Below are 25,401 nucleotides of genomic sequence, written 5' to 3' on the forward strand. Positions count from 1 at the left end.
CACATTTAAAAGTACTGGTGTCTGGCAACATCAGATGTGCGTGGCGCGGTTTTACAAGTGTAGAAAACCTATGCATGCATTGGTGCAGTGGCCCTTGTCTGCTCTCAGCCTCCATCTCAATGCTTATCACATACAATAAACGACATGTAACTTAAAATATTACTAATATAAAACCGAGTTACGCCCCTACTTCATATATATCCATTACGTATTTCAAAACGTGAAGACGGTGTTCTTTTGTCTTTTAAATACTTTGTTTATATCTATCTCCCCCAAAAAAACGAAAAACAGAGCACAAAACAGAGGAGAAGGTAAACAATGGTGACTCTATTATCTTTCCTCTCGCTTCTCTTCTTTCCCATTTTCTTCTCATTAATTTACACCAAGAAGATCAAGAACTCGAAACAGAATCTTCCTCCAAGTCCACCAAAGCTTCCCTTCATCGGAAACCTACACCAGCTCCAAGGATTACTTCACAGACGTCTTCACGATCTCTCCAAGCAACATGGACCCGTGATGCTTCTCCATCTAGGGTTTGTCCCAGTTCTCGTAGTCTCATCGAGTGAAGCAGCTGAAGAAGTTCTCAAAACTCATGACCTAGAGTGCTGCACACGTCCCAAGGCTCTCGGCATGCAAACCTTTTCGCGTAACGGTAAAGACATTGGTTTCGCGCCATACGGTGAGGAGTGGAGAGAGCTGCGCAAACTCGCTGTTCTTAAGTTCTTCAACGCGAAGAAGGTACAATCTTTTAGGTATATAAGAGAGGAGGAGAATGACTTGATGGTCAAGAAACTCACAGAATCAGCTTTGAAGCAATCTCCTGTGGATTTGAGCAAAACCCTTTTCTCTTTAACTGCGAGCATCGTATTCAGATCAGCCTTTGGACATAACTACTTCGAAAGCAAGCAGATCAATAAGGAAAAGATCGAGCAGTTGATGTTTGAAGCTCTTGCAAACATGACTTTCAAGTTCAGTGACTTTTTCCCTGTTGCTGGTATTGGATGGTTTGTAGACTTTGTGTTAGGAGAACATAAGAGACTTAGTAAGGCTTTCCTCGAGGTAGATACTTTTGTGAGGAAAGTGGCTGATGATCACAGGCATGGAGTAGTAACAACTCCAGATCGTCCTGATATTGTCGATGTGATGTTGGATATGATAGAGAAACAAAAACAAGATGAATCTTTCAAGCTCACAACTGATCATCTCCATGGGGTTATCTCAGTAAGTAAAAAAATCTTTAATATCATGTTTCTTGAATTTAGAAGTTGACCTAAAAACTTTTTCTTGATTAGAATCTATTTCTTGCTGGAGTAGACACAAGTGCCATCACCATGATTTGGGCGATGGCAGAGCTGGTAAGGAACCCTAGAGTGATGAAGAAAGTTCAAGACGAGATTCGAACAAGAATTAGAGAGAGACTTTCAGAAGAAGATCTAGACAAGGTTCAGTACTTGAAGCTTGTGGTGAAAGAAACCTTAAGACTACATCCAGCAGCTCCTTTGCTACTCCCAAAAGAGACAATGAGTCCGATAAAGATTCAAGGCTATGATATTCCTCCAAAAACACTTCTTATAGTTAACGCATGGGCCATAGGACAGGACCCTAAACACTGGGAGAATCCAGAAGAGTTTATACCGGAGAGGTTTATGGATTGTCCTGTGGACTACAAAGGACATAGCTTTGAGATGTTGCCTTTTGGTTCCGGTCGTAGGATGTGTCCAGGGATGGCTTTTGGGATTGCGACTGTTGAGTTAGGACTCTTGCATTTGCTTTACTTCTTTGACTGGAAACTGCCAGAGGAGAGTAAAGGTATAGACATGGAAGAATCTGGTGATGTCACCGTTGTTAAGAAAACTCCTCTTGAGCTTCTTCCGATTCTTAGGCGGTAGAAACTTCAAGAACGAGCACAAGAAGTGCGTACTAGCTCCCACTTGGAATAGTGTCACGTACTTATATATATGTTCGATAGGTTTCAAGTAAAGTCTTTCTTGTATTAAAGAATCTTGGGTTCAAAACTTTCGGTCTCTCATGTACTTAGGATTGGTTTTCTGCTCTTCTACTTGAATGTTGTACTTTCTAAAAGGTTGGAATATGGCCAATATTAGACTAAAGTAATGTTAGGAGAAAAACATTTTTTTCTGTAATAACTACAATAAACTTATTTCAATTCAGAAAGTTAAATCGAAAAATAATCAACATAAAACATAACTGATATGATATTCTAAAATTAATTTTTCTAATGACAAATTAATTTTACATATAATACATGTCAATAACTAATTGATCTAGAGAATTTTTTCGTTCAAAGTATATTATCTATTATATTTTCTTAATTTTTTGTACACATATATATATATATATATATATATATATATATATTAGTATGGATGTTGATGACAAATTTTAAAAATAGAATATATATTTTTACCACACAAAAATATACTTTTTCATATGGACCATATCTATATTCTAAAAATTGCTCTTCCTTTATTTGTCTTTATCTCTCTTAATTATTCCTAAGTTTGTATTTTATATCCTATAAACGTTCAGTCCTTCATTTCCTTATATTGCTGCAACCGCAGTATAATTATCTTCTATATATGCCTTTTGTAATATGCCAGCTATCAAATCATGTAATCACAGATACATTTTTTCATGTTAATTGTTACAGTATTTGTTATTAATTTAGGATAATGACACGTATATAAGAGAATCTTGCTCAACCTCTCAGTCTTCATCTCGAGCTTATCCTCACTGACGTTAAGATGTAACGTATTTATCGCCATCGACCAGTGTGTCCTTATATAAAAGTAAAACCGTCATCAGACTATATCGCGGACAAGCCCACAAAAGACGAAGTTGTTTTTGTCTTAAACTGAGTACACAAGAGAGTGACGATAACAATGGAGATTCTTCTGTCTTTGCTCTTGCTTCTTCTCCTTCCCCTTCTCTTCTTGTTTATCAATAAGAACAAAAAAAACTCCAATAATCTTCCTTCTGGTCCAACACAGATTCCAATCATCGGAAACTTACACCAGATCAAGGGCTCACTTCACAAATGTCTTCACGACCTCTCAAAGAAACACGGACCAATGATGCTTCTCCGTCTAGGGGTTATCCGAATGGTCGTGATCACGTCCAGTGAAGGAGCTGAAGAAGTTCTCAAAACCCATGACCTTGAGTGTTGTACAAGACCTATCACTATCGCCTTAAAGACTTTCTCGCGTAATGGTAATGACATTGGCTCTGGGTATACGGTGAAACATGGAGAGAGCTGCGTAAGCTTTCTGTTCGTGAGTTTTTCAGCGCGAAAAAGGTTCAGTCCTTTAGGTATGTCAGAGAGGAAGAGTGTGACTTGTTGGTCAAGAAACTTAGAGAATCTGCTTTGAAGCAATCTCCGGTTAATTTGAGCAAAACCCTATTTTGCTTAACCGGGAGTATCGTATCAAGAACTGCCTTTGGACAGAGTTTCTTCGAGAACAAGCATATCGGTGAGGAAAGAGTCGAAGAACTGATGCTTGAAGCTCACAAAAACATGTCTCTCAAATTCACCGATCTCTTCCCTTATGGTGGTCTTGGATGGTTTATGGACGTTGTGTCAGGGCAACTTAAGAGACTTCAAAATGTTTACAACGAGGTGGATACATTTCTTGATCATATAATTGATGATCATCAATCAAAGAGTTTCACTCAAGATCGTCCTGACTTAATCGACGCGGTCTTAGAGATGATACATAAACAAGAAGAGAATGAATCTTTCAAGCTCACCATTGATCATCTCAAAGGGATCAGCACAGTAAGCCAATAGATCTCTTTACTTCATTTTTCTTGAATCTAATATGTAGATCCTTAGTTTACAATATAATATTCTTTTTGTTCATAGAATATATATCTAGCGGGAGTAGACACAAGCGCCATCACCATGATTTGGGCGATGGCAGAGCTTGCTAGAAACCCTAGAGTGATGAAAAAGGTTCAGGAAGAGATCAGAACTTGCATTGGAACCAAACAAAAGGAGAGACTTGCAGAAGAAGAAATAGATAAGCTTGAATACTTGAAGCTTGTGGTGAAAGAAACCTTAAGACTACACCCACCAGCTCCTTTGTTACTCCCAAGAGAAACAATGAGTCAAATCAAGATTCAAGGCTATGACATTCCACCAAAAACTATTCTAGTGATCAATGCTTGGTCGATAGGACGGGATCCTAAATACTGGAAGGATCCAGAAGAGTTTATCCCGGAGAGGTTTATTGATAGTCATGTGGATTACAGAGGACAGAGCTTTGAGTTTTTACCATTTGGTTCTGGACGAAGGATTTGCCCAGGACTGGCTTCAGCTATTTCTTCCATTGAGTTGGGACTCTTGAATTTGCTTTACTACTTTGATTGGAGTATGCCTGAGGAGAAGAAAGATATATGGACATGGAAGAAGCTGGTATTGTCACTGTTGTCAAGAAAGTTCCTCTTGAGCTTATTCCTAGTCTTCACCAGTGATTGGTTGAACTGTGTAATAGATCAGAGTCCAGACTAGAGTTGTGTTGTATCTTAAGAATAAAAACTTGTGGGAAAATTAATGTTGTTCTTTTGCTAAAAAATGGGTTGAAGCACTGGCTTGTATCTCGATGTTGCATCTAGTTTCAATATCAGTTTGGGTCCGTGTTGTGTTACAAATTACAATCATGAATTTTAAAATAATTTTATGATATTTTAGTTTTAATAAATAGTTGTAAAAATTATGTAATAATCTGAAGTATTTTGTATTTTTCCCCCTTGTCGGTCTAGTTTCTAAATCGTTACACCGGATTGGACACAACTACGGAAACTGCTGAAATGTGTGTAAGAGATCATACTAATGCAATTTTTGTTTTCTAGAACATTTAATCTGCATTACAAATAATACACACACTGTACATTTTACTAACAAAGATTATATAAGTATCTAATCTACTTTAAGACAGAACAAAGGGTGAAGATCTTACATTAACCATATACATAAACAAATATTTTAGTAACAAGTTCCATGTAACATTTAGTTGATTTCTTCTTATTTACTTATGAATCTTGCTTCCTCTCCTCTAAAGATCTCTTCATGATCCTGACCTTAAGACCATGTTTCATGTACAAAGTAGTTGTAACTCGAGGCACAACAACATGATCTTGATCAACCTTGATTGAGTAGTTCAACAAGATGGAAGCAGCCACCATTTTCATCTGCAAGTAAGCGAATGTTTTCCCTAGACAAAGCCTTGGACCGCCATTGAACACAACGTATTTAAACTGATCATCGCTCACGTACTGTCCTCCTTGTATCCATCTCTCTGGTCTAAACATCTCACAGTCTTCACCCCATATCGATTTCATCCTTCCCATGGCATAGATAGAGAAGTAAACCCTCGAACCTTTCTCCAAGAGAGTCCCATCCGGAAACACGTCTTCTTCCGTTGCTTGTTTCATCTCCATTGGTATTGGTGGATAGAGTCTAAGAGTTTCAGACAAGGCCGCTTGTAGATACACCATGTCGTTTAGCTCCTTGACTGTGAAGTGACAACAACTCTCATCAAGATTATTGTCTCTTCGGCTCAAGATTTCTGTTATTTCTTGGAGGATCTTGTTTTCCACTTCAGGATGTTTCGTTATCAACCAGAAGAACCAAGAAAGCCCGACAGAACTCGTGTCACGTCCCGCTAAGATGAAACTTGTGCAGAACTGTCTGAAAAACTTGACGGTGAACCGATCGTTCTCATTGCCTCTTTTGTGACTTTCTATAAGGATTAGCCTCGAGAGGACATCTGATTTGTTTCTCTCTAACGTTCCTTCTTCTTTAAGCATCTTGATTCTGTCCACAACCATCTCGTCTATAAACCCATGAACCGTCTCAACAGCTTTCCTCAGCCCTTTCTCGTACCCTAAGTCAAAAAACTTCATAGGTTTCCACAAAAACGGTGGAATCATGAACCTAAACATAGTACTCTCCGTAGCTTCTTCAAAGGCCTTAGCGAACGGAACATGAGGAAGATCAACATCCAAAGTACCAGGATCATCTCCGAGACCCGCGATGCAGATATTATCAAACGTCAACCTCAAAAGAACCTCTTGAAGATCAAAAGCTTCTTGTGACTTTGAGAAACTCTCCATCACTTTCAAGAGCTTCCTATGTATCAACTCCCTCGTGGTGTGGAACGAATGGTCCACGAATCTTGTCGAGTGCATCTCGGTTATGATGATCCGTCTCTGCTCTTTCCAAGACTCGTCATCAGCGTTGAAGATGCCTTCTTCAAGCAAATCTCGGAACCTCTCTTTGTAAAACTCTCCTTTGGGAAAGTTCTTGAAGTTGGTTTTGAGCATGTACTCGATGTTCGCGGGAACGCTCGTCATGGCTCCGTATGATCCACTGAACCAGATTCCTTGGTACGGAAACGTTCCTTGGCTGTTGGTTAAACACCTCGTGAGCCATCCGTATAAGTCGTGGACTTGAAGGAAGAACTCGGGGGTGATACCGAACACTGGCCATTGGATCGGTCCGCCTTTGTTGGTTAGCTTGGCTCGCAAGCAACTGAAAAGAAATAGACCTAATAAAGCAATTGATACGTCTTGAAGACAGAGATGAGCGGAGATGCGATCGAGCAATGACATTACAGAGTTTTCATTAGACATTTTCGTGTAGTTTTTTTTTGTTCTCTTTTGTAGTAAACTAGAAACATGAAAATTTGGTTTTTACAAGGTTTATAGATTATGTTCCGTAAAGGTAAGTAAACTTGATATTTCATCATGCGTTTGGTGCATTATTTTGCTTAAGGGTTCGGACAGTTTTTTTAGGGGATCGGTCTATATCAAGAACACGACGTTTTCTTGTTGTAGACGTAAAGTAAGGTGAATGGTGTTGCTAACGCAAATCGTGTGTGTTTGTTAAGCAGTAGTGACGTAAGAAACTCGAAGAATGGAGACTACAAACGCAAATTAGCTTTCCATCTCCTACCTCTCTTTTCTAGTGACAAACTTGTATTTATATACTTCCTCCGTCCCAAAATAATCCCAAAATAAGTGGATTTTAAGGTTTTTGCACATTGATTAATAAACTATAAATTTTTACTTTATCTTTTTCGTTTGTCTAAAAATAACAATGATTAAAGTAATTTCAACCAATAAACAGTCATACTAAAGAATATAAATAATTAAAAATATTAAAATACATTTAATTTTTACTTAAAAACTTGAAAACATCATTTAAAATGAAACAAAAAAATTTCTCTAAAACTCCACTTAAAGTGGGACGGAGGGAGTAAGGTTTCAATTTTTTTTTTCTGGTTTACCTATTTTTGATAATTTATCCAATAAACAAATGTTATACATATTTAACTTCGGTTAGTAAACAAAACAAAACATAGGCATTCTAGTACTCTTTCAAATTAGGACCAGTTTTATTCGGATTTTGGGTAATTAGGTACTTAATCTCACTAGGAAAATTATTTGTGCGTGTTTGTTAGCATTTCATTTCATTACCAAATCACTTATAACTAACAAACTCAAAAACTTCTTTGTTCTGGTTCCCCTTATTTAGATTAGGTTTTACATGTTCTTAGTCTGGATAATACGTTTTCGTTTAGCTAATATGAATAAAAATTAAGACAAAGGCTTAATGTTTCAAAATTTTCGGTTAAAAATGAATCGGTTATAATCGCACACTGATCCTGTCAGTAGAGTAGGGAAACATCAATTTTCTTTTCAAAAATCCGATCTGCACTTCAAATAAGTTTATCCTACACCTATATATGCAATTAAACATTTTCAAATCAGCTCGATCCACACACACGGCCAAATAGGACAGGACCCACTAATTTGGATTTAAAATTCATCCTTTTTTTTGGGAAACAAAATTCACATCCCTACCTTGACAGTTTTTTGGGCCACCAATTTTGGGCCTATAATTTAATCTAAAATTTTACTGAAGGAATTTTCTTCCGTTAAATCAAATTAATGCTCAAATAAGCAAGCTAATTAAATTGGTTTTGTTTCAAAATTGATCTAATTATCAATTAGACACTAATCCCTAAAAATTAATCGGGAAAAAAATACAAATTTAACAATCAAAAACTCTGATAATTATGTGGAGATGGAGTCAATAACAACAATACATATATACCAGAAGACAGGTAACGCTGTGAAAATAGGGATAAATACAGAGCTGTTAAAATTCTGGCCAGTTTAATGTTTGCTCCGGAAACTTGAACATCTCTCACTTTTAATTGTCTAAGAGAGTTCACCATTATGAAGCAAAATCACATCCCCAAGATTATCAATACTCAGTTCAAATAAAATTATGAATTTAGATTCAAAAATATCTCAAACACGATTAATAATCGATGGCAAACCAAAAATCGGTTTAATCAGCCATCAGTTTCGATGGTTTGCTAAATTCGAACGAGTCCGAACTTCGCATCCCTTTCGATCGGATTGAAGATTTTCGATGTACGCTTTCGGTGACACGCCCTTCAGAGAAAGTGAATCCCGAGACGAAGAGCGCAACGCCTTTCGAAAGCGGTTTTCAATTGAACAAAAACACAAACAAAAAAAAGTGTGGAAGAGGGAGGAAATGAGACGGCTATGGAGGTTGACTGCGATTTTGAAGAATTAGGGTTTTAGAGTCTTGCTCTTATAGACGGACAGAGAAGCGGAGAGTCTGAAATTAGGGAAATCCCATTAATGGGCCTTTTGTTTTTAGGCCCATATTTTTATAAGGCTGTGGTCAATATTTGCTCCAAACTAAACGCTTCGGCCGCTACTAATTAGGATTGTTTTGTTGGGGGGTGAAAGGAACAAAACTAAATGAAATATAGACTACAAAATGAAAATAAATTAATTTTGGCCTTATTTATTTTTTTCTAGAGTTTATTAAGTGAAAATGATGTTTTATTATTTTTGTATGAAAAACGAACAATTTTTGTTTTTTTCTTTGTTAACTAGAATGTTAGACCGAAGTTAAGTTATTTCTTTGGAAAATAGTAGAATTGTCTGTCCCGAAAAATTTAAATGAGTTATAAATTAAGCATAATTTCATCAAAAATTTGTTACTGATCAATATCAGTAATTTTACTCCCATCAAAACTCATGACTAAACGATTTACTTTAGCTAAATCAACTTTTACCATATAGACTACCATTGTTTGGTTAAACAACTTGTCTTTCTTTCATGACTTCTCATTGTCTCTTCATTTACCTACGTGAAAAAAGTGAAAAAAGTGGTTACTGTCGTTAGGTACCATGCACGAAAATACTAGATTTGGGATATTCACAACATATTGTGAAACTATATAAACCATAGATATGATATCACATACAGAAAGTATTATGATGTGGTGAAATGTACCATCCCAATCTTATAGATGAGGGGAGAAGCAAAATGAATATACTTACATGCATCTACAAGAAAATAATACAAAAATATCCATTAACAATTATCACTATACTTTCCTTAATCTCACGCACCATAATGTAGCTCAGAAAATCAAGAAGAGCGATCCAACCGTGGCAGCAGAGATAACAGCAAATCCAATCGTGCATGTCACACAGCTTCCGGAAGTTTGCGTTTGCTGAGCCGGCGGATATTTTTCGTACGAAGAATCGCTTCCGATAGGACCCGCGACTGCCACGTCATCATCTCCGGGAGTAGCAGCTGCATCGTCGTCAGTATTTCCGATGGCGTTGTCGTCTCCAGCTGGAACCTCCTCTACATCGGTTGGAGTTGTTGCGGCGGGGGCTTCGGCTGTGGTCGTAGGTGGTGGTTTCTCTGCCGCTGATACCATCACGGCGGAGGCGGTGACGAAGAGGAGAAGGAGGAGAAGTAGGGGAAGGGGCGCCATTATCGTAGTTAGTTAATTAATTAGTTAATAATCCCAAAAAAAACTTTTTTAACAAATGTTTTAGCTCAATCAAGATGCTAAGTTTAAGGTTTGCCAAAAAAAAAAAAACTAACGGCATATACGTCTAACACCTAATTTAAGTTACTTCCATCACTGCCTTAGAATTTTCACAAAAACAATTTATTTTGGCTCTCAGGTAACCACAAAAGGAATAAAAGGAATAGGAAAAAAAATGAAAAGGAATAAAATAAAAGGAAAATCAATTCCTCTTCTAATTTGATAAGGAATAATTGTAGTCTTTTATTCCTTAAATCTTAAGGAATGTTAAAAAATTATATGTAACAAATATTCCTTGTAAATGGTGTAAATTGTAAGGAATGTTAAGGAATTAGCTATTTTCAAACATTCCCTTGGTCACCATTTGGAGTCCAACAAAACATAACCAAAAAAAAAATTAATTAATAGAACTCCAAGTCTACGAAGGCATACTAAATCAAATATTTAGGAAGAAAAATAGAAAAAAATATGACGAAATTATTATATTTATGAAATCCAATAAGTATTTCAAGGATGTGAGATTTGAGTAAATTGTACAAATCTGTTTTTACAAAATTTTAAAGTGATTTGAAGGGATTTTAGGAGATCTGGATGATAGAAAATAAACTTAAACTTTTAGAAATTCATTTTAATTTCACACATCATTATTTTTTTGGTAAACATATACACCTTCTTCTACAGTAGAATTACGGTACAAGATTGTCAACAAGTATAAACCCTAGATCATGCGATATTACTTCACTCCCGTGTTTCACAAGTTAACATACTTCCATGATCCACCTTCCCCTTATTAAGGGATATATTCAAATGAAGATATAAACTGAACTTGCAATAAACGGACTAACTGAAATTATTCGACAATTATTAACAAGATAACCTAAAACATGACCCACGAACAGTTAGAATAAACCTTAAAAAGCCTATACAATGAAAATGTTAAGACAAGTTCTTAACTTATGTCCCCCCCACCCCATTTGTACAACCATCCAAAGTCTTAAGAACTATATAACAAAGTAAAACGCAATTTCCTAGCGTTTTCCTGATGTCAAACGCAAATTTCCTGGCAACAAATTGCCCAACCGCTAACTGAGGTCGATATCTACTTTCTCAGGTAAACACCTTTCTGTCTGGTCACGACCAAGCTCTGCTCCAAGCTGACCCTTATCACCCGCACCAAACGCGAACAGCTTCCCCGATTCCGTGAGCGCAAAGGTATGAGCGTTCCAATATATCGAGTTCGTTAGACTAATCTGAACCACCCGCTCCTTCGCTTGTTTCAGCGATGTTACCACCGCTGGACTCAGCACATTCCCATTTCTACTACCCTACAAAAAAAAAAACACAAGATCAGATTTAACTTGCTACGCAAGTAAGGCGTTTGTTTATAGGTAACCTGTTCATCAAGGACTGGATGGTGGCCGAGACTAGCAGATTCACCACAACCGAAAGAGTACACATCGCCATCTTCCGAGACCACGAAAGTAGTGTAATCTCCCGTCGCGACGTGAACCGCCTTAACACGGCTTAGCCCTTCAACAACTTTAGGCACTGACTCACACTCCTCGTTACCGTGTCCTAAGCAGCCGTATCTTCCCCAACCCCAAGTGCACACTCTTCCATCTTGACCAACCACCGCCGCATGCCAAGCACCCGCTGCGACCACCCTAGGCTGCAGATTCAATACCTTAAACTGCTCAATAACCCGAGGATGCTTCTCATCGGTTTTCGACCCGTGACCAAGCTTGCCTCCTAAACCGCATCCAACCGAATAAACCGACCTAAAAAACCATGCTATAAAAACTTTAAATTGTTTACTAGATTCTGATCCGCCTTTCTGTTTTAATTTTTTGTTTAATTTAATTTTTTTAACAAGTTTAATTTAACTTTATATTTGATTTTTTGTAATTTTATTTGTGTTTAATATTAATTTAACTTGATAAGATAATCCATTAAATAAATAAAATACATAATTAGATATAACATTTATCAATAGATCATTTTCTATTTTAATAGAATAGATATCCCGTGCCCTTGAGTGTATAGAAAGGAACTTACATGCCATTTGGTTGACAAGCTAAGGCAAGAAGGTAGCAATAACCAGCAGCAATCTGAACAACAGGTACATTCTCTAGCGGACCTAACAAAGGACGTGGCTCGAGATCATTAGCCTCGGTCTGGTGACCGAGCCTACTGTCATTACCCCACGAGAACGTATAAACCTTTCCTTCTCTGGACAAAACAGCCGTGAAGAAGTTGCCGATAGCTGCTTGCACAACGAAGATGTTCTTTAAAGATGTCACGAGCCGAGGAGTTGTTGTAACCGGTCTGCTGCTCCCTTGCCCTCCTCCGACGTACTCAGCTTCACCGAACAAATCTTTCCCACAAGCGTAAACACTCCCATCGTCGCTTATCAGCATCGTCCGACCAGCTCCAGCTGCTGCTTGGATGATTCTGATTCCCTGCAACGATCTGCACAAAACACCAGACCAGTTGAAACCATCTTTCAGTTGTGTAACACTAAATCAACTGACATAACCTGATGGGCAAAATCCGAGGTTCTTCGTCGGTATGGCCATGTCCTAGCTGTCCAGAGTTATTATAACCGAAGGTGTAGACTTGTCCTTTGGATGTGACGGCAATGCTGTGACCAGGACCAGCGATAGCTTGAGATTTCTCTCTTCTACAACACGCTTCACCAGCCAGCAAGAACCTAAGCACCAGTTTCCATGATCCTCCGCATCTACGTTTCGTTTCTTCACGCTCTTGTTCCTTCATCGGCTTGAAAACCGTCCTTTTATTACACATGTCGAGAGCAGCGAGCTCCGGTAGGGATAGACTACAGTCCGGTGCAAAGTTTGCTGGCTGGCTAAAGAAGGAGCATGTTGCCTAAAACAAACAACAACAAAAAACAAATCAGCAGAGACATTAAATTCTTGAAATATTTTAGTAAAAGATCGAAATAAAGAACCTCAAGATTGGCGAGGTCATGAGGATCTAATCTACATTCAGTGAGAACATGAAGGACAATGGAAGGGCTAGCTGCTAAAGGAAACTCTCCAGGAGTTGAGTCTTCTCCAAAGCAATGACGTTTTTGTCTCTGAAATGGAGTCACAAGAGGAGGTGGAGGAGAAGCAACCGGTTGCTCTGGTAAGTTATGATACTGTAAACCTGGAGTTCCTCCACTCCTTGTAGCATCCATTGTGAGAGAGAACACGGGTTTTTTTTATCTATAAACCACAAATTAAAAGACAAGTCACATTTTGATTAGCCTAAGACATAAATAAAATAAAAGACTATAGACTTTGGATCAACAAGTTCCAAAGCTTTTGATTCTATAGAGGAAACACAAAACCCAGTAAGGATCCAAGTCATGATCATCAAACAGAAAACAAAGGAAGTAAATTTATGGGTTTATAACACGAAAAAGGTTACTTTTTTCTTTCTTATTTCTAAATAAGAACAGAGAAAGAATCTCTGTAAGGACTAAGGAAATCAACTTGGAAGAGAAGTTAGTTATTAATAACGATAAGAGGATCTGAACACGATCACTATGATCAAACACAAACCCAGATAGTCAAATCGAACAACACAGCTAAAGGATCAAAAAAGGTGAGAACTTTAACAAGAACCGAACCTCAGGTTTTTTTTACAGCCAGCAAGAAGAGCCTTTCTTAGTTTTGGTTTTGTTATGATGTTATCTTGTCTGATCAGAGCATAGAAGAAGAAAAAGAAGGGATATGAAAGGAATGTTTTCTAGAGAATTGACGGTGAAGAAACGGAATCCAATTTCACAAAAGAATTACCGCAAATTTCTCCTTTTTTAGTTACAGTTTTTTTCTTTTTGTTTTAATCCTCGGAAAGTCTGCAAAGTTTGCGTTGAGGGAAGTGAAATGAAAGAGGAGGAAAGATAGTTGTTGTGGTGTCTCTTTATGCGGTTTTTGTTAATAGCAATTAAGATCTCTTTGAGTTATAGCATCATGATTCATATATGAATGCATGTATACATACATACGTGTGCATCCAAAACAGGGGTTTGGTTTGAGTGGTGGAACAAGTTATCCAAAGGATCTACTCGTGAATCCTGACATAGTGGATCACTATGATGACATCCTCAAGGTCTTTTTTTTTACTTGTATACACAACTTTTTTTTTTACTTGTATACACAATTTAATCCATCTTAATAGTTTGGTTTTCATTTAATGATGACATTGACAATGAATACAACTGGGGTTCTTTCTAACAGTTATGAAACTGAGTTAGTGTATGTTTCTGTAACTTTTATGAACTAAACAAAATTTGATAAGAAGATATGTATAAGCTTGGAAGCAATACCAACCTAGCAAACTACAATACAACGTGCAAGTTGTGGCTACATCTATAAAATAATATTCTAATATGAAAATTACAAGTGAAGATAATAATAATCAAAACAGAACAGAGCATTATAGAAAAAGACATGTACAAGAAACGTTAAGAGATTGATTATATGGACTGTATTGCTATATAAACATCAAGATACTGTATGTTAAGAAAAAACACGGTTTAGGTTATGGATTAGTACCGGTTTATAGTCTTTGACCAGGACTGCTGCATCTAGAAGTGGTGGAACTCTTTGACATATGTTCTTGATAGAAAGGATCATCAGAGCCTTGAACTGATGAACTCATCCTTGGAGGAGAGAAACTCCATCCTTCCTTATCCATTGTCTCTTCTTCCTTGAACTTGATGAAGAAGATGGATGACCAGTAATCTCTCACTAAGTTCTTCGATTTAATAGAGTAAAATGAGAGAGTCAAAGAGAGTTAAAAACTTTCTCAAGGCGAAGAGAGTAGTAAAAGAGAGAATGTTATTTTTACCATCTTGATCAAATGCATCACTTCGTTTAACGCATTCTTGAAGAGATCAGTGTGAGTTAGATCTTGAGTGGTTAAGATCTCTTGCCTGGTTTTATGTGATACGTTCACTTCCATTTCCGCTCCTACATTTATTAAAGAGAGAACACCTGAGACCTGTTTATGAAGAAAGAGGAAGAATTAAAGAAGATGATAAAAAACCTGCGACGATGAACTTCTCCATGATATGTCTAGCCATGTAGATTCTTCTTATAGAATCACCTTCCGGGATTTTGCCATGTTCATATACTTCTTCATAGAAATGCAATGTTTCTCCAGCATAGCAGCTAAGGTTATAAAGATTACAACCTTATATTAAAATGTGGAAACATGAAGGCAGACATCAAAAGAGAGTGTTACCTATCAGCGAACTCCATAAACGACTTGCGAAACCTTTTATTGAGAAGAAGCTTATCAAGTGGCTCGTTTGGATCAACGGGTCGAAACTCCTCCTTACGAAACAGTAGTCCACTATCAGGAATGCCTAGAGCTAGACCCATTCTTGGAAACTCGAAGTGTTCTCTCTTCTTAAAGCTGATTTGTGAGAGAAGAGGTTGGTGACTCGACATGGAAAAGAAGACAATGACAAGAATACCACCCTACAAAAAAACAGAATCTATTGAGCATATTAAAACCGAACACAAACCGAACCGAAAATACTAACACCATAACCGGACCAAAAGTTACAAAAATCTGAATTGTTCTTATACTTTTAACCCAAAAAATTGAAACCGAAAACCAGACGAATACCCAACTATTCTAAATATAATAAAATATTAATTATTTTTAATTTGAATATATTTAATTTATAGATAAAAATATCCAAAAAAATCAAACTATCCGAATATTTTTTTGGCTTTTCCAGGTTTAACTCATGTTTTCGAGCTTTTTAAAGGTTTTGGGGCTTTAAACCCGAACCAACCCGGAACTATTTCTAATCGGTTCTTACTTTGGGTTTTATAAAAATAAAAGAAACCCGACCGAACCGGAAAACTACATAAATAGATTGAAGTCGAAAAATGTCAGGTTCCTAAACGAGTCCTAAATACACCAACCCGAAAACCCAAGTGCCTAGCACTAGTTTGAAATACTTTATGATAAGCAGAGAATCTTGTTAGAGGTTCATACCGTGACTAAGAGCACAAATCTTGAAGCCACTTGAAGCCAAGAGGTGTCTGTATGAATCTCATTCAACACAAATGATGTTACCCATAAAGCGACTGAAGTAGCTGAGACGAGAATCCCTTTCCAGAGATCCTTAAGCTCATCAAAACGAAACTCCACGTGACGTATAGCTCTTGTTAAAGCAAGCAAAGCAAGGACGTAAAGAGCATGTAGGCCTGTAACTGGTAAAGTCCATTCAAGACCCATGTGGCATTGAGAGTCCAGAGGCCTTTTTGCCTGGATAACTAAAACCAGAATCAAAAAGATTGTGAGCCAAAAAAAGAAACAGAAACACTTGCATAAAGTTTAGAGAACTCTTACTTGCAGATCCAAAGATCCATGGTAATAAAACAAGTGGAAGAAATATGTATGATTTAACAGGAGGTAGACGTTTCCTACAAGTCATAAAGAAAAATAAATAAACCAATCGATAGAGAGTTATAGGACTATCCAGATTTATTCTTACTTGACAAATATGAAGTATAGTTGAAAGGCCTGAGTTATACGGCAGCTCATCAGTAAACCGAACCCAAGTGGTCCTTGGACCCACACTGAAACAAAACACGGTACATTGATCAAACTGTTACAAGGAACCAACCATTTGTTTCTGAACACATTGTGTTACAAACAAACCTGACCAAAGGTAGCAATATTGCCACCAGTGTTTCGTCTTGAACTGAAGCAGATTAATGGACATCTGAAAAGAGTAAACATCAGTGAGTTTTTTGAAATATTACTGTAGAAAGAAACTATACACGTCAAGTTGTCTAACCACAGTAGCGAAGAGAAGGTTGAAGCTGGAGAAGACTTGAATGACAGGGATCCAGAAACTGCTACTGTTATTACGAGGAGCCTTGTGTATCAAACATGGTAAGAACGATCGAGACAGCAGCCTGGTAATATATATAAACAAGCAGATAGAATCAGCTAATAGAGAAATAACAGAACTTAGAAAGTTAATTAAGATCAAGTTTCACTAAATGACTTCAAATCAAGATCATTAGACATAAGTATCTGAAACATCTAAGTTCCCCATCCTAGCCACTTCATAGATATCAACATTTAACGGTTAACCCCAAAAGTTTTATAAGTAAAAACCATCTCAAGAAAGAAGAAGGAAGGAAGGTACACGAAGAAGCAGATGACTGCTATTGAAACGGCGACGTAATCGCTAGGACAACCACCTCGTTTAGCACATCCATTCACCATTTTGCATATCAGCTCTTTCTCCTCCACTCAATTCTGGTTTTTCTTTTTGGAGTTTATCGAAGTTGGAAAAATTTGGGAAACCACAAAAAAAAAAAAGATTACAGCTTTGAAAATTCACCAATTGGCACAAAGAACGACGTCTCAGTCTTACCATTGTTCACGTTTCTGTTTCCCAGCTGACCTTTTTTGACCAGACAACACTTTTTCCTCTTCCGGTAACACTTTTCTTCACTTTATATTAAAACTAGGATAAGACCCGCGCCTTGCGCGGAATGAGGTTATTTTTGAGGTGTTATATTAATTTTGGGTATAAGTTTGGTTTTAGGTTTTGTTTTCGATTTTTTTAAATCGAGGGGGATGATATTTGGACATGATTATTTAATGTTTAATTTTATTTAGTTCGTTGCAATGTTCAAGTTTTTTTTTATTTTTTTGGTGTTAATGAGAAGACTGTTTATAATTGTTTGGTTGAATGTTACAATAATTTTGAAGACATTCCTAATGTCAACAAATCTTTTCAATTTTATAATTTCCATAAGAATCATAATAAAAACAACTTTATGTATAGTTACATACGTAATAACTTCAATATAAATATTTATGTGTCTTTAAAGAAAATTAAATATGTTGCATGAATATATATATATAAATAAATTTAATAAATATTGAAAGAATTGTTATTTAATATAACAAATAAAATACAAAATTTTAACCAAAAATAAGTAAATAACAATTCATATGTTTTAATTACGAATTAAAACATTAATAGAATATGAATTGGGCTGTGTTCAATTAATTAATATAGGCTCAATTCGTTGTGTTTATTTACTAATTATCAGGAAATTTATATTTTTATTGGGCTTCGATTTGAATGTCAAATAAAAATGGGTCCAACAACTATATCGACAATAAGTCCTTATCAAAACAAAGTTAAACATCTCATCTGTAAAATGACGCCGTCTTATACCGTTTAGGGTATCTTCCTCACCGCGACAGACCAACAGAATTTGGATAATCGTCAGGTGGTCCTGTCGTTTTTGTTTGTTTGGAGACCAGTGCTAGAAGATGCGATAGCGGATTACGATCCAATGGATTCCATCACGACATTTTCTTCATTCATTCCTCCCGATTATATCTTCAACATTTCGACCCAAAAGCTTGATTGGATTGATCAATGAAGAGAAGTCTGAGAAATCTCGACCAGTCGGTCTTCACCAGAAGGTTTCATCTCTATATCTATTTTGTTTTCATTAACTATTGTTTCCGGTAATATATATGTTTGTTTATCATTCAGATTGTATCGTTCAGATTTCACATTTTTAATTCTACCATTAATTTTGTGAATATTTTTTTTGACTCTGACTTTTCATGTACAAACGGCGAGTGCAAGTGATGGTTGTGCTGCGAGTTCATATTTCAAAAACGCATCTATAGTACAAACAATGAAGTAATCAAAACAGAGATCGCAGAGAGGAAGGTCTTAAGCTTACCATAGAAGAAGCAACAACAACAGTGTTGTTAAGGTAAGTGGTCTAGCTAACTACAACTTTCTAGTATCTACAATACAATAACACGAATAAGATAAATACATTGAATACGATCAAGCAAGGATAATTTCGTGTAGGGTACACATTATGAACTAAAAATAAGACACCAAAATAGATATAACTAATCAAATATAATAAAAATAATTTTCATGATTAAAAAGATGCAAATCTCATCCTTGCTATTACAAAGATTAGTCTAAATAGTATTATTAAAACCAACTTTAAACTAAAAATATAATAAAACATCTTCGATACTTCAGAATTCAATGAATGGAATCATGCATAGCACAAATTGAAAGAACTATTAGGAGAATCCAGTTTTATATATAGTACTCATAAGTAATAACCAACTTATTACAATATACTTACTGCGCTTTGAAGAACTGAATATCTGGAATATCAGTATCAAATAGAAATTCAGAACCACCTTGTAAGTTTGTAACATATTTGAAGTCACCTATAAAGTAGTTTGAACAGTTATAAGACAAAAGACATATTTTGAGTATAAAAGAGTGTGAGTAAATATAGATTACATGTTCCCCATTCAATTCGCCATAACCTTAGAACACACACGACAACATCTTCAGTAGTCGAAGGCCAGAACGCATTTAAATTATGGGCTAGAGCTCCGTAAGCAACACACTTTATATGAGTGAACCATATAAAATGGAAACAACTACTGTGCAAATTGTAATGAAATTAGCAAAATGAGATAACATACCAACCAAATAGTCGGTATTGAGTGTCCCATCGAGAATGTCCCTGTAGTTGACTGGTTCAAAACCAGTTAACTCAATGGGCAAATCATCACAAAACCTCACACGGGTGGTGGAAAAGAATCCAATTTTGTAGGGATGAATAGTTGTTCGGTATGAACCACCTGAGGGGATGACAGTAAAGTTGATGAAAATCTTGGAACTGCCTTCTGAAAGAAATGAATCAAACTGATTCACCAAATCCTTTTTAACAGACGCATTAATCTTAACACCCTGTAGAAGTTTATTTCATCAAAATTTTGGTTAGACCACGATGAATAAAGCATAGAGACATATATAAAATTAAGAAAATTTGGGCAGTAAGGTTTTCATACATTAGAATCGATTAAAACCATCTCAATCGTTAGGCCACCAGCAGCAGAATACTATTTCCACAAACGTATGATCTTAACCCGGATCTTCCACATTGATTTGAATGGTTTCAAATCACACACAGCAGTTATCGCAGCCATTATAGAAGAATGAGTAAAAGATGTTATGTTTCGAGTCTATGGAATTACAAAGATGAATGGAAGTAGCTTTGCTTTTATAGGTTCAGTAAACCTAGTAGTAATATGCAAGGAAACCTTTAATGCTGCATTCAATCCCATATATTTTTCGCGTGCTAAACACTCTTCGATTTTAAATTTTCCATAATATATACCTTCGAAATATTCTAAAATTAATAACATATATTTATCTTGCACAGAAAGGCAGACCTATTAAATGAAGTTTAAAATAGACCGACATATGTAGGAGAACTCGGCTATCGGTCCAAATGGGTTCACCTTTTTACCATTGCTTTGGTTCGCAATTGTTAACCAAAATTGTATAATAAATGACTCTATAATCGCAACTTCATACTTAAAACACGTAAAAGCATGCACTCCACGTTCATCCCGATTTTATATTAAAAAGTTTTGATGAAGTAATCTTGTCTACAAACGTTTAATTGATATTTTTATGAGTTGAAATAATGAGTTCATATCTCTTTTATATTGAGGAGCTGTTGCCATTGAAGCTGTAGAGAATAGATTGTAGCATCATTGAGAGAAGTTGAAGAAAGGCTTCTTCACTGATGATGATTTAGTGGGTTTCTTTAATAATGATTTGATTAAGTGTGTTTTTTATATTGGTTAGAGTTAGAGTATTGCAGAGTTTCGAACACATTTTTTTTTTTGCTATTGTCTAGATTTACATTGTTGATTTTAGTTATGGAGTATCTGATAAGCGTGGGAGAAGTACAGCTCGGTTCTACTGCAATTGGAGTGAAGACAAAAGAGGGAGTTGTGCTTGCTGTCGAGAAGCGTATCACCTCTCGCGGGCTGGTTTTACTGTTTACATTTGATCTGTTTATTTCTTAGAGTTCTCATTTGATCGTTACATTTCTACATGAGTCTGATTCTCTTTCTCCTTCCATGTTTTACGCAGTCTCGACCATTTATAGTCTCTTTTCTCATTGCTGCTGATGACGAAAACGGACCGAGCTTGTAAGTATAAGCCTTATTCTAACCATATGATCCACTTGTTAGTTGATCACATTTGTCAAACGACGCGGTCTTCTTATAGGTACTACACGGATACATCGGCAACATTCTGGCAGTGAAACACAAACGCGATTGGTTCAGGCTCAGAAGGAGCTTATAGTTCTCTTCAAGATCAATTCAACAAAGTAACTTGAGAACTTGTAAAATAATTAATTCCTCACTATGACTTAATTGTTCTAACAGTTAGATCCCTTTAACATTGGTGCAGGATCTGTCATTTGAAGAAGCTGAGACGGTCGCTGTATCTGTCGTCAAGCAAGTTATCGAAGAAAAGGTATAATTATTGGTGTGTCGCCGGAAAGGAAAGTGAGTAAAAAAATTCTCTTCCAAATCGCTATTAAGATGACACGTTGGATTCGTTTCTCCCAAACTCATAAGAGAGCGCCATGTATCAAAACCAATGTGAATGCATTTATTGACAATGCATCCCTTTTAATATATAGGGGATTAAAAAATAATAAGACTAATAATTTATGGCAACAAACTAATTAATTAAGCATCATTTATCATTATACCCAACACTAATTAATAACAGCTGATTATGAGAAGACAGTTTTCACAATAAATGGAAAAGAGCAATTATTTCAAATGGATTATTTATAAGTTTTATCACAAAAAAGCTTCTGAAAAAGAAAATGATGAAAATATATTTTATTAAAAAATCAAAAAATTCTTATACCCTAGATAAAAAAAATATTTTTAATAGTTTCAAATTATATATTTTTAAATTCAAACTTTTTATAAATTCTTTTATAATTTTTTATAAATTTTCTGCAATTTTTTATATTTTAAAACTTTTTGAAATTTAAAAAAACTATTTTAATTTTTTTTTACTTTGAAACTTTTAATATTTATATTTTATTTTTTAAAATTTTAAACTCATTCAAAAACTCAATATATTAACTCTAAACTCTAAAGTCTAGATTAGTTAATTCTACATCTATAAATATATATTTATTTTTAGAATAAAACATTTTAGTCATTTTGATATTTATGGACTATATTTGTCCGTCTGTAAGGAACAATTTTTTTTAGGGTTATTTAAAAGTATTTTTTAATGGAAAATCTAATAATTCTTCCGCTTGTTTTAGCTTTTAAATTTTGTTTCACTATAAATATCGTTTTATGTTTCCAAGCACATAATTGATAAATTTTTCAATTTTTATTTTTCTTTTTTAATTTATTAATTAACAGAACAAAATAAAAATATATTAAATAAAAATAAAACAGAAAATTTGACAATTCTTTTAATTTTTGTGTAAAACCCTTAAATCACAGTTGTAAATAGCGGTAACCTTTAAACACACTACATATTTTTGTCGGAAATTTGCTTAAATGACTTCTGCTCCGAACAACAAACATGGTTTTTATTAATTTTTATATACATTTTCATTTCCACGCTTTAACTGAAATCGAAAATCCAAAGGCTCAACACATAACCAATTCAAACAAACAGATCCGGTTTCCATCACTAAACCGGATATAATAATCAGAGAACATGGAGAAAAGGCTGGATGACACCAGGATTCACAGAAGCAAAATCAAGCAACTCTCTATCCTCCTCAAAAAGCTTCATCTCTTGCTCATTCAAATTCACCCAAGCCTCAATCCCGCCGCCTTCTTTCGTGTCAAGAAGCGCCACGATGTTCTTCTGTCTAACCGAAGGAAACGCAAACCAAACCGGTTTACCCCAACCGAAATCAATCTCATACAAACCGAACCGGCACGCGCTCGTCAAGATGTAGAAATCAAAACCACCGCTCGCGATCATATCCCCCGCTTCTCTCTGGTAGTCACATACGACCTCCGTCGCGTCTCCGTTTCCGACAAGCTTCGGTATGTGATCATCTCGAAACCTCTGTTTCGCTCTCCGTATCTCCGCGACCAAACTCTGGAGGTTCCTCTGTTTCTCTCCTTCATCTGCTTTCGCCGCGAAGTAGCTCACGAGGTTCCCGATCGAGTTCTTGGTGAAGGGAGGAGAGACGCGAGAGCGTAAGCTAGCGGAGCTCGCGAGAACCGACGGTTTCGATGTTCTCGAGACGGTTCTCGTTGCTTTCATCGCAAGTTTCCATATAAGAGCCGAAACAGCTTCGACTCTTGTGGGTTGAGTCACTTCGAAGCTCGAAGCTCTCGCTTGGAGAGCTTCGATGCTCCGAGAATCGAAGACGAACCGCTTCGAAAGAGTCTGGTTCGTCTTGATCTCCGGTTCGACGACCGGAGCAGGGGAGGACTCTGAGAAGTTACCAGGTGGGAAGATCTTGCAAGTGTCGAAAACAGGGGATCCAACGGTTTGGATCGATCCTTGGGAAGAGATTGCTGACCAGCTCTTCATGAATAGGCCGACGGAAGTAGCGTCGGTGAGTTTGTGAGAGACGCAGACTCCTATAGCCATGCCTCCGCATTTGAAGAACGTTGCTTGCGCGAGAAGTAACTTGGTTCTTGCCTCTGTTGAATCGACTGATGTGGGGATCAGATGGTCTAAGATCTCTGAAGATGGATCTTGGAGGAGGTTTGAGAGCGGGGAGTTAACTTGCGCTTCAAGGAAGTCGGCGCCAGAGTCGTTGCAGTTGATGCTTATGTTGCCGTTAAGCCGTCCAGCGAGCGGGTAGAAGTGAGTTAGGGTCTGGGATAAGGAGTTCTTGAGGTTCTGAAGTTGTTGAGTTGGTTTGATTCTGTTGTTAGCTGAGTAGAAGAACACCATGGGGCCGAAGATCGTTGGACCGAGCTGTTCTAGAAGAGAGAGTTTGAAGTTCTTTAAGTGGTTTGGTGTTGGAGATGATGGTTTGATGATATCTCTGGAGATCACTTCGACTCTTGTAAGACTTTTCTGGTGAATCCTTCTGACGAAAAACCGAGTAAGAGTCATGGCAGAGAGTTTTGTTTTGTGTCTTTAGGTCTTGTTGTTAGATGATGATGAAGAAGAAGGATAAACCTTTTGTAACAGATAGTTTTAACAGACAAAAGCCAAAGATGCTAGCAGGAAAATGCCAATAGATCCTCTGTACACTAGAAAACAAAGCTGTTACTAGAATGAGATCATCAGAAATAATATTAATATTAGAGTCAACTAAATGACTTTCAGACAATAGAAAATTTGTGTCTTGTGTTTGCATGAACAGACGTATACAGACAAATCAAGAACTGAAAGAGGACAGACATCTGGCTAACATCTCTCACACTGTTTAACAAAACCAGATACTTGAAGCAAACAAGCATGTAAAGTGTAAACTGCATGCTAAAGACCAGCAAAAACAAAACATAAACCGTTTTGTTTTTGTATCGTGTGAAGTGTAGAGACAAAGCTCTTACTTCGCTATTGATGTGTGTCCTTTTGAAGCAACAGTCTCCTCTAGCTGTCACCAAGTTTCTCCATTCTTCTTCTTGGTATCCTCTGCATTTAGCTGATCTTCTTGAAACTTGCGCAAACATTCTTGGAACATTTCTGGATTTGTATCAGACAAAACCTTGAGAACGTTCTCCGTCCAGTTCTTCACAGCCTGATTCGGTCAAGTCTCACAAAGTCACTGACATGATTACTGTTCCATAAGTATAAAGCTCGTTCAGCTACCTAAATACACACAAGTAGTAAGATTCGTGTAAACAGTTCAAGGCTCTTAACAAAAATGGTAAGTGAAACTGAGTTGGCGAGAGAGCGGAATCATAGACCGTTCAAACTCTGTTAACCGAGTTGGTTCTAAGATCTCCTCCAGTTCATTCAAGAACATGATTTCTTTGGAGCTACTAGTAACCGGCCAGTCCTTCAACAACCCTTTAATGACGGTATCAGCCAGCTTACTATCTTTTCTGAACAAACTGTACAACGCCGTAAGAAAGCTGTTGGTGGTAGTTAGTTAGGTAAGCATTTGAGTTTATCTTAGAGGGACCAAGACTAGTAAGGAAAGAGTTTATGTTCTATTCGTAGTTTGAGTATCTTGTATATTGGTTCAATATTTTTAACTAGGAATTATTTTAGAAATCACCTGAAAAGATTGTTGTTTTTAGTTCCTCAAATATTTTCAGTCATTAAACTAGATATTCAATTATATATGTATAAATATTCTCCAACTAATTGTCATTGCACAAATTATGATTAGAATATTTAACAATTAAAAAGTTAATCAAACAGTAAATTTTTTTGTTCATTAGTTAACAATTGACTGTTTTGTTTCTTATTTCAGGTAATCAATTATTAGTTGAGGAATAGTTTTATGCAAATAATATTAGAATATTAAATTGTATTTCAAATATTTTGGGAATAACATACCAATTTTCTCCATTGGTAATAGAAAACATATTTTTCCGAATTTTGCAACAAAAAATTGTATTAATTACAAAATCTGGATGAAATAAAATAAGAGAGGTTTGTTGCCTA

At 36.3% G+C, this 25,401-nt stretch overlaps 6 protein-coding genes, 1 non-coding gene and 1 pseudogene across 7 annotated transcripts; 2 read left to right on the forward strand and 6 right to left on the reverse strand.

Annotated features, from left to right (window-relative positions):
- The first annotated feature begins 231 nt into the window (after positions 1 to 231).
- Positions 232 to 2,145, forward strand: LOC108826470 (cytochrome P450 71B4-like). Its single transcript, XM_018599848.2, has 2 exons — positions 232 to 1,221; positions 1,293 to 2,145. Exons 1-2 carry the CDS (start codon positions 319 to 321, stop codon positions 1,887 to 1,889), a joined length of 1,500 nt encoding a protein of 499 aa, XP_018455350.2. The 5' UTR covers positions 232 to 318; the 3' UTR covers positions 1,890 to 2,145.
- A 678-nt stretch (positions 2,146 to 2,823) lies between these two features.
- Positions 2,824 to 4,655, forward strand: LOC108826878 (cytochrome P450 71B4-like; annotated as a pseudogene).
- Positions 4,656 to 4,882: 227 nt separating this feature from the next.
- Positions 4,883 to 6,806, reverse strand: LOC108826835 (cytochrome P450 86B1-like). The gene has a single exon (XM_018600181.2). It carries the CDS (start codon positions 6,652 to 6,654, stop codon positions 5,053 to 5,055), a length of 1,602 nt encoding a protein of 533 aa, XP_018455683.2. The 5' UTR covers positions 6,655 to 6,806; the 3' UTR covers positions 4,883 to 5,052.
- Positions 6,807 to 8,132: 1,326 nt separating this feature from the next.
- LOC130500569 (small nucleolar RNA snoR137) lies at positions 8,133 to 8,275 on the reverse strand. Its single transcript, XR_008939189.1, has one exon. It is a non-coding gene; the product is annotated as a small nucleolar RNA snoR137 (small nucleolar RNA).
- A 1,219-nt stretch (positions 8,276 to 9,494) lies between these two features.
- LOC108836779 (anther-specific protein BCP1-like) lies at positions 9,495 to 9,889 on the reverse strand. Its single transcript, XM_018609883.2, has one exon. The coding sequence runs from the start codon at positions 9,855 to 9,857 to the stop codon at positions 9,495 to 9,497; it is 363 nt and encodes a 120-aa protein (XP_018465385.1). The 5' UTR covers positions 9,858 to 9,889.
- An 835-nt stretch (positions 9,890 to 10,724) lies between these two features.
- Positions 10,725 to 13,867, reverse strand: LOC108823750 (ultraviolet-B receptor UVR8). Its single transcript, XM_056995328.1, has 6 exons — positions 13,549 to 13,867; positions 12,883 to 13,141; positions 12,451 to 12,800; positions 11,970 to 12,383; positions 11,308 to 11,692; positions 10,725 to 11,239 (listed from the first exon to the last, which is right to left on the reverse strand). Exons 2-6 carry the CDS (start codon positions 13,111 to 13,113, stop codon positions 10,997 to 10,999), a joined length of 1,623 nt encoding a protein of 540 aa, XP_056851308.1. The 5' UTR covers positions 13,114 to 13,141; positions 13,549 to 13,867; the 3' UTR covers positions 10,725 to 10,996.
- Positions 13,868 to 14,278: 411 nt separating this feature from the next.
- Positions 14,279 to 17,407, reverse strand: LOC108824297 (regulator of G-protein signaling 1). The gene is made up of 11 exons (XM_018597697.2): positions 17,332 to 17,407; positions 17,101 to 17,222; positions 16,744 to 16,864; positions 16,605 to 16,668; positions 16,438 to 16,522; positions 16,293 to 16,366; positions 15,936 to 16,216; positions 15,168 to 15,406; positions 14,970 to 15,094; positions 14,772 to 14,893; positions 14,279 to 14,678 (listed from the first exon to the last, which is right to left on the reverse strand). Exons 2-11 carry the CDS (start codon positions 17,178 to 17,180, stop codon positions 14,481 to 14,483), a joined length of 1,389 nt encoding a protein of 462 aa, XP_018453199.1. The 5' UTR covers positions 17,181 to 17,222; positions 17,332 to 17,407; the 3' UTR covers positions 14,279 to 14,480.
- A 5,026-nt stretch (positions 17,408 to 22,433) lies between these two features.
- On the reverse strand, positions 22,434 to 23,945 carry LOC108827034 (stemmadenine O-acetyltransferase). The gene has a single exon (XM_018600379.2). It carries the CDS (start codon positions 23,893 to 23,895, stop codon positions 22,519 to 22,521), a length of 1,377 nt encoding a protein of 458 aa, XP_018455881.1. The 5' UTR covers positions 23,896 to 23,945; the 3' UTR covers positions 22,434 to 22,518.
- Positions 23,946 to 25,401: the final 1,456 nt, after the last annotated feature.

Source organism: Raphanus sativus, chromosome 9 (assembly GCF_000801105.2).
Source record: "Raphanus sativus cultivar WK10039 chromosome 9, ASM80110v3, whole genome shotgun sequence".
NCBI classification, from domain to species: Eukaryota; Viridiplantae; Streptophyta; class Magnoliopsida; order Brassicales; family Brassicaceae; genus Raphanus; species Raphanus sativus.

Excerpts from the sequence above, each read along its gene's own strand:
- LOC108826470 (XM_018599848.2), top strand. The coding sequence starts at position 319 with ATGGTGACTCTATTATCTTTCCTCTCGCTTCTCTTCTTTCCCATTTTC. Across the intron at positions 1,222-1,292 it reads ATCTCCATGGGGTTATCTCA|AATCTATTTCTTGCTGGAGT; the intron begins GTAAGTAAAAAA and ends TTTCTTGATTAG.
- LOC108826835 (XM_018600181.2), bottom strand. The coding sequence starts at position 6,654 with ATGTCTAATGAAAACTCTGTAATGTCATTGCTCGATCGCATCTCCGCT.
- LOC108836779 (XM_018609883.2), bottom strand. The coding sequence starts at position 9,857 with ATGGCGCCCCTTCCCCTACTTCTCCTCCTTCTCCTCTTCGTCACCGCC.
- LOC108823750 (XM_056995328.1), bottom strand. The coding sequence starts at position 13,113 with ATGGATGCTACAAGGAGTGGAGGAACTCCAGGTTTACAGTATCATAAC. Across the intron at positions 12,801-12,882 it reads ATGACCTCGCCAATCTTGAG|GCAACATGCTCCTTCTTTAG; the intron begins GTTCTTTATTTC and ends TGTTTGTTTTAG. Across the intron at positions 11,693-11,969 it reads GCTTGTCAACCAAATGGCAT|GTCGGTTTATTCGGTTGGAT; the intron begins GTAAGTTCCTTT and ends ATGGTTTTTTAG.
- LOC108824297 (XM_018597697.2), bottom strand. The coding sequence starts at position 17,180 with ATGGTGAATGGATGTGCTAAACGAGGTGGTTGTCCTAGCGATTACGTC. Across the intron at positions 16,217-16,292 it reads ATGGATCTTTGGATCTGCAA|TTATCCAGGCAAAAAGGCCT; the intron begins GTAAGAGTTCTC and ends TTCTGGTTTTAG. Across the intron at positions 15,095-15,167 it reads TTTATGGAGTTCGCTGATAG|CTGCTATGCTGGAGAAACAT; the intron begins GTAACACTCTCT and ends TTATAACCTTAG.
- LOC108827034 (XM_018600379.2), bottom strand. The coding sequence starts at position 23,895 with ATGACTCTTACTCGGTTTTTCGTCAGAAGGATTCACCAGAAAAGTCTT.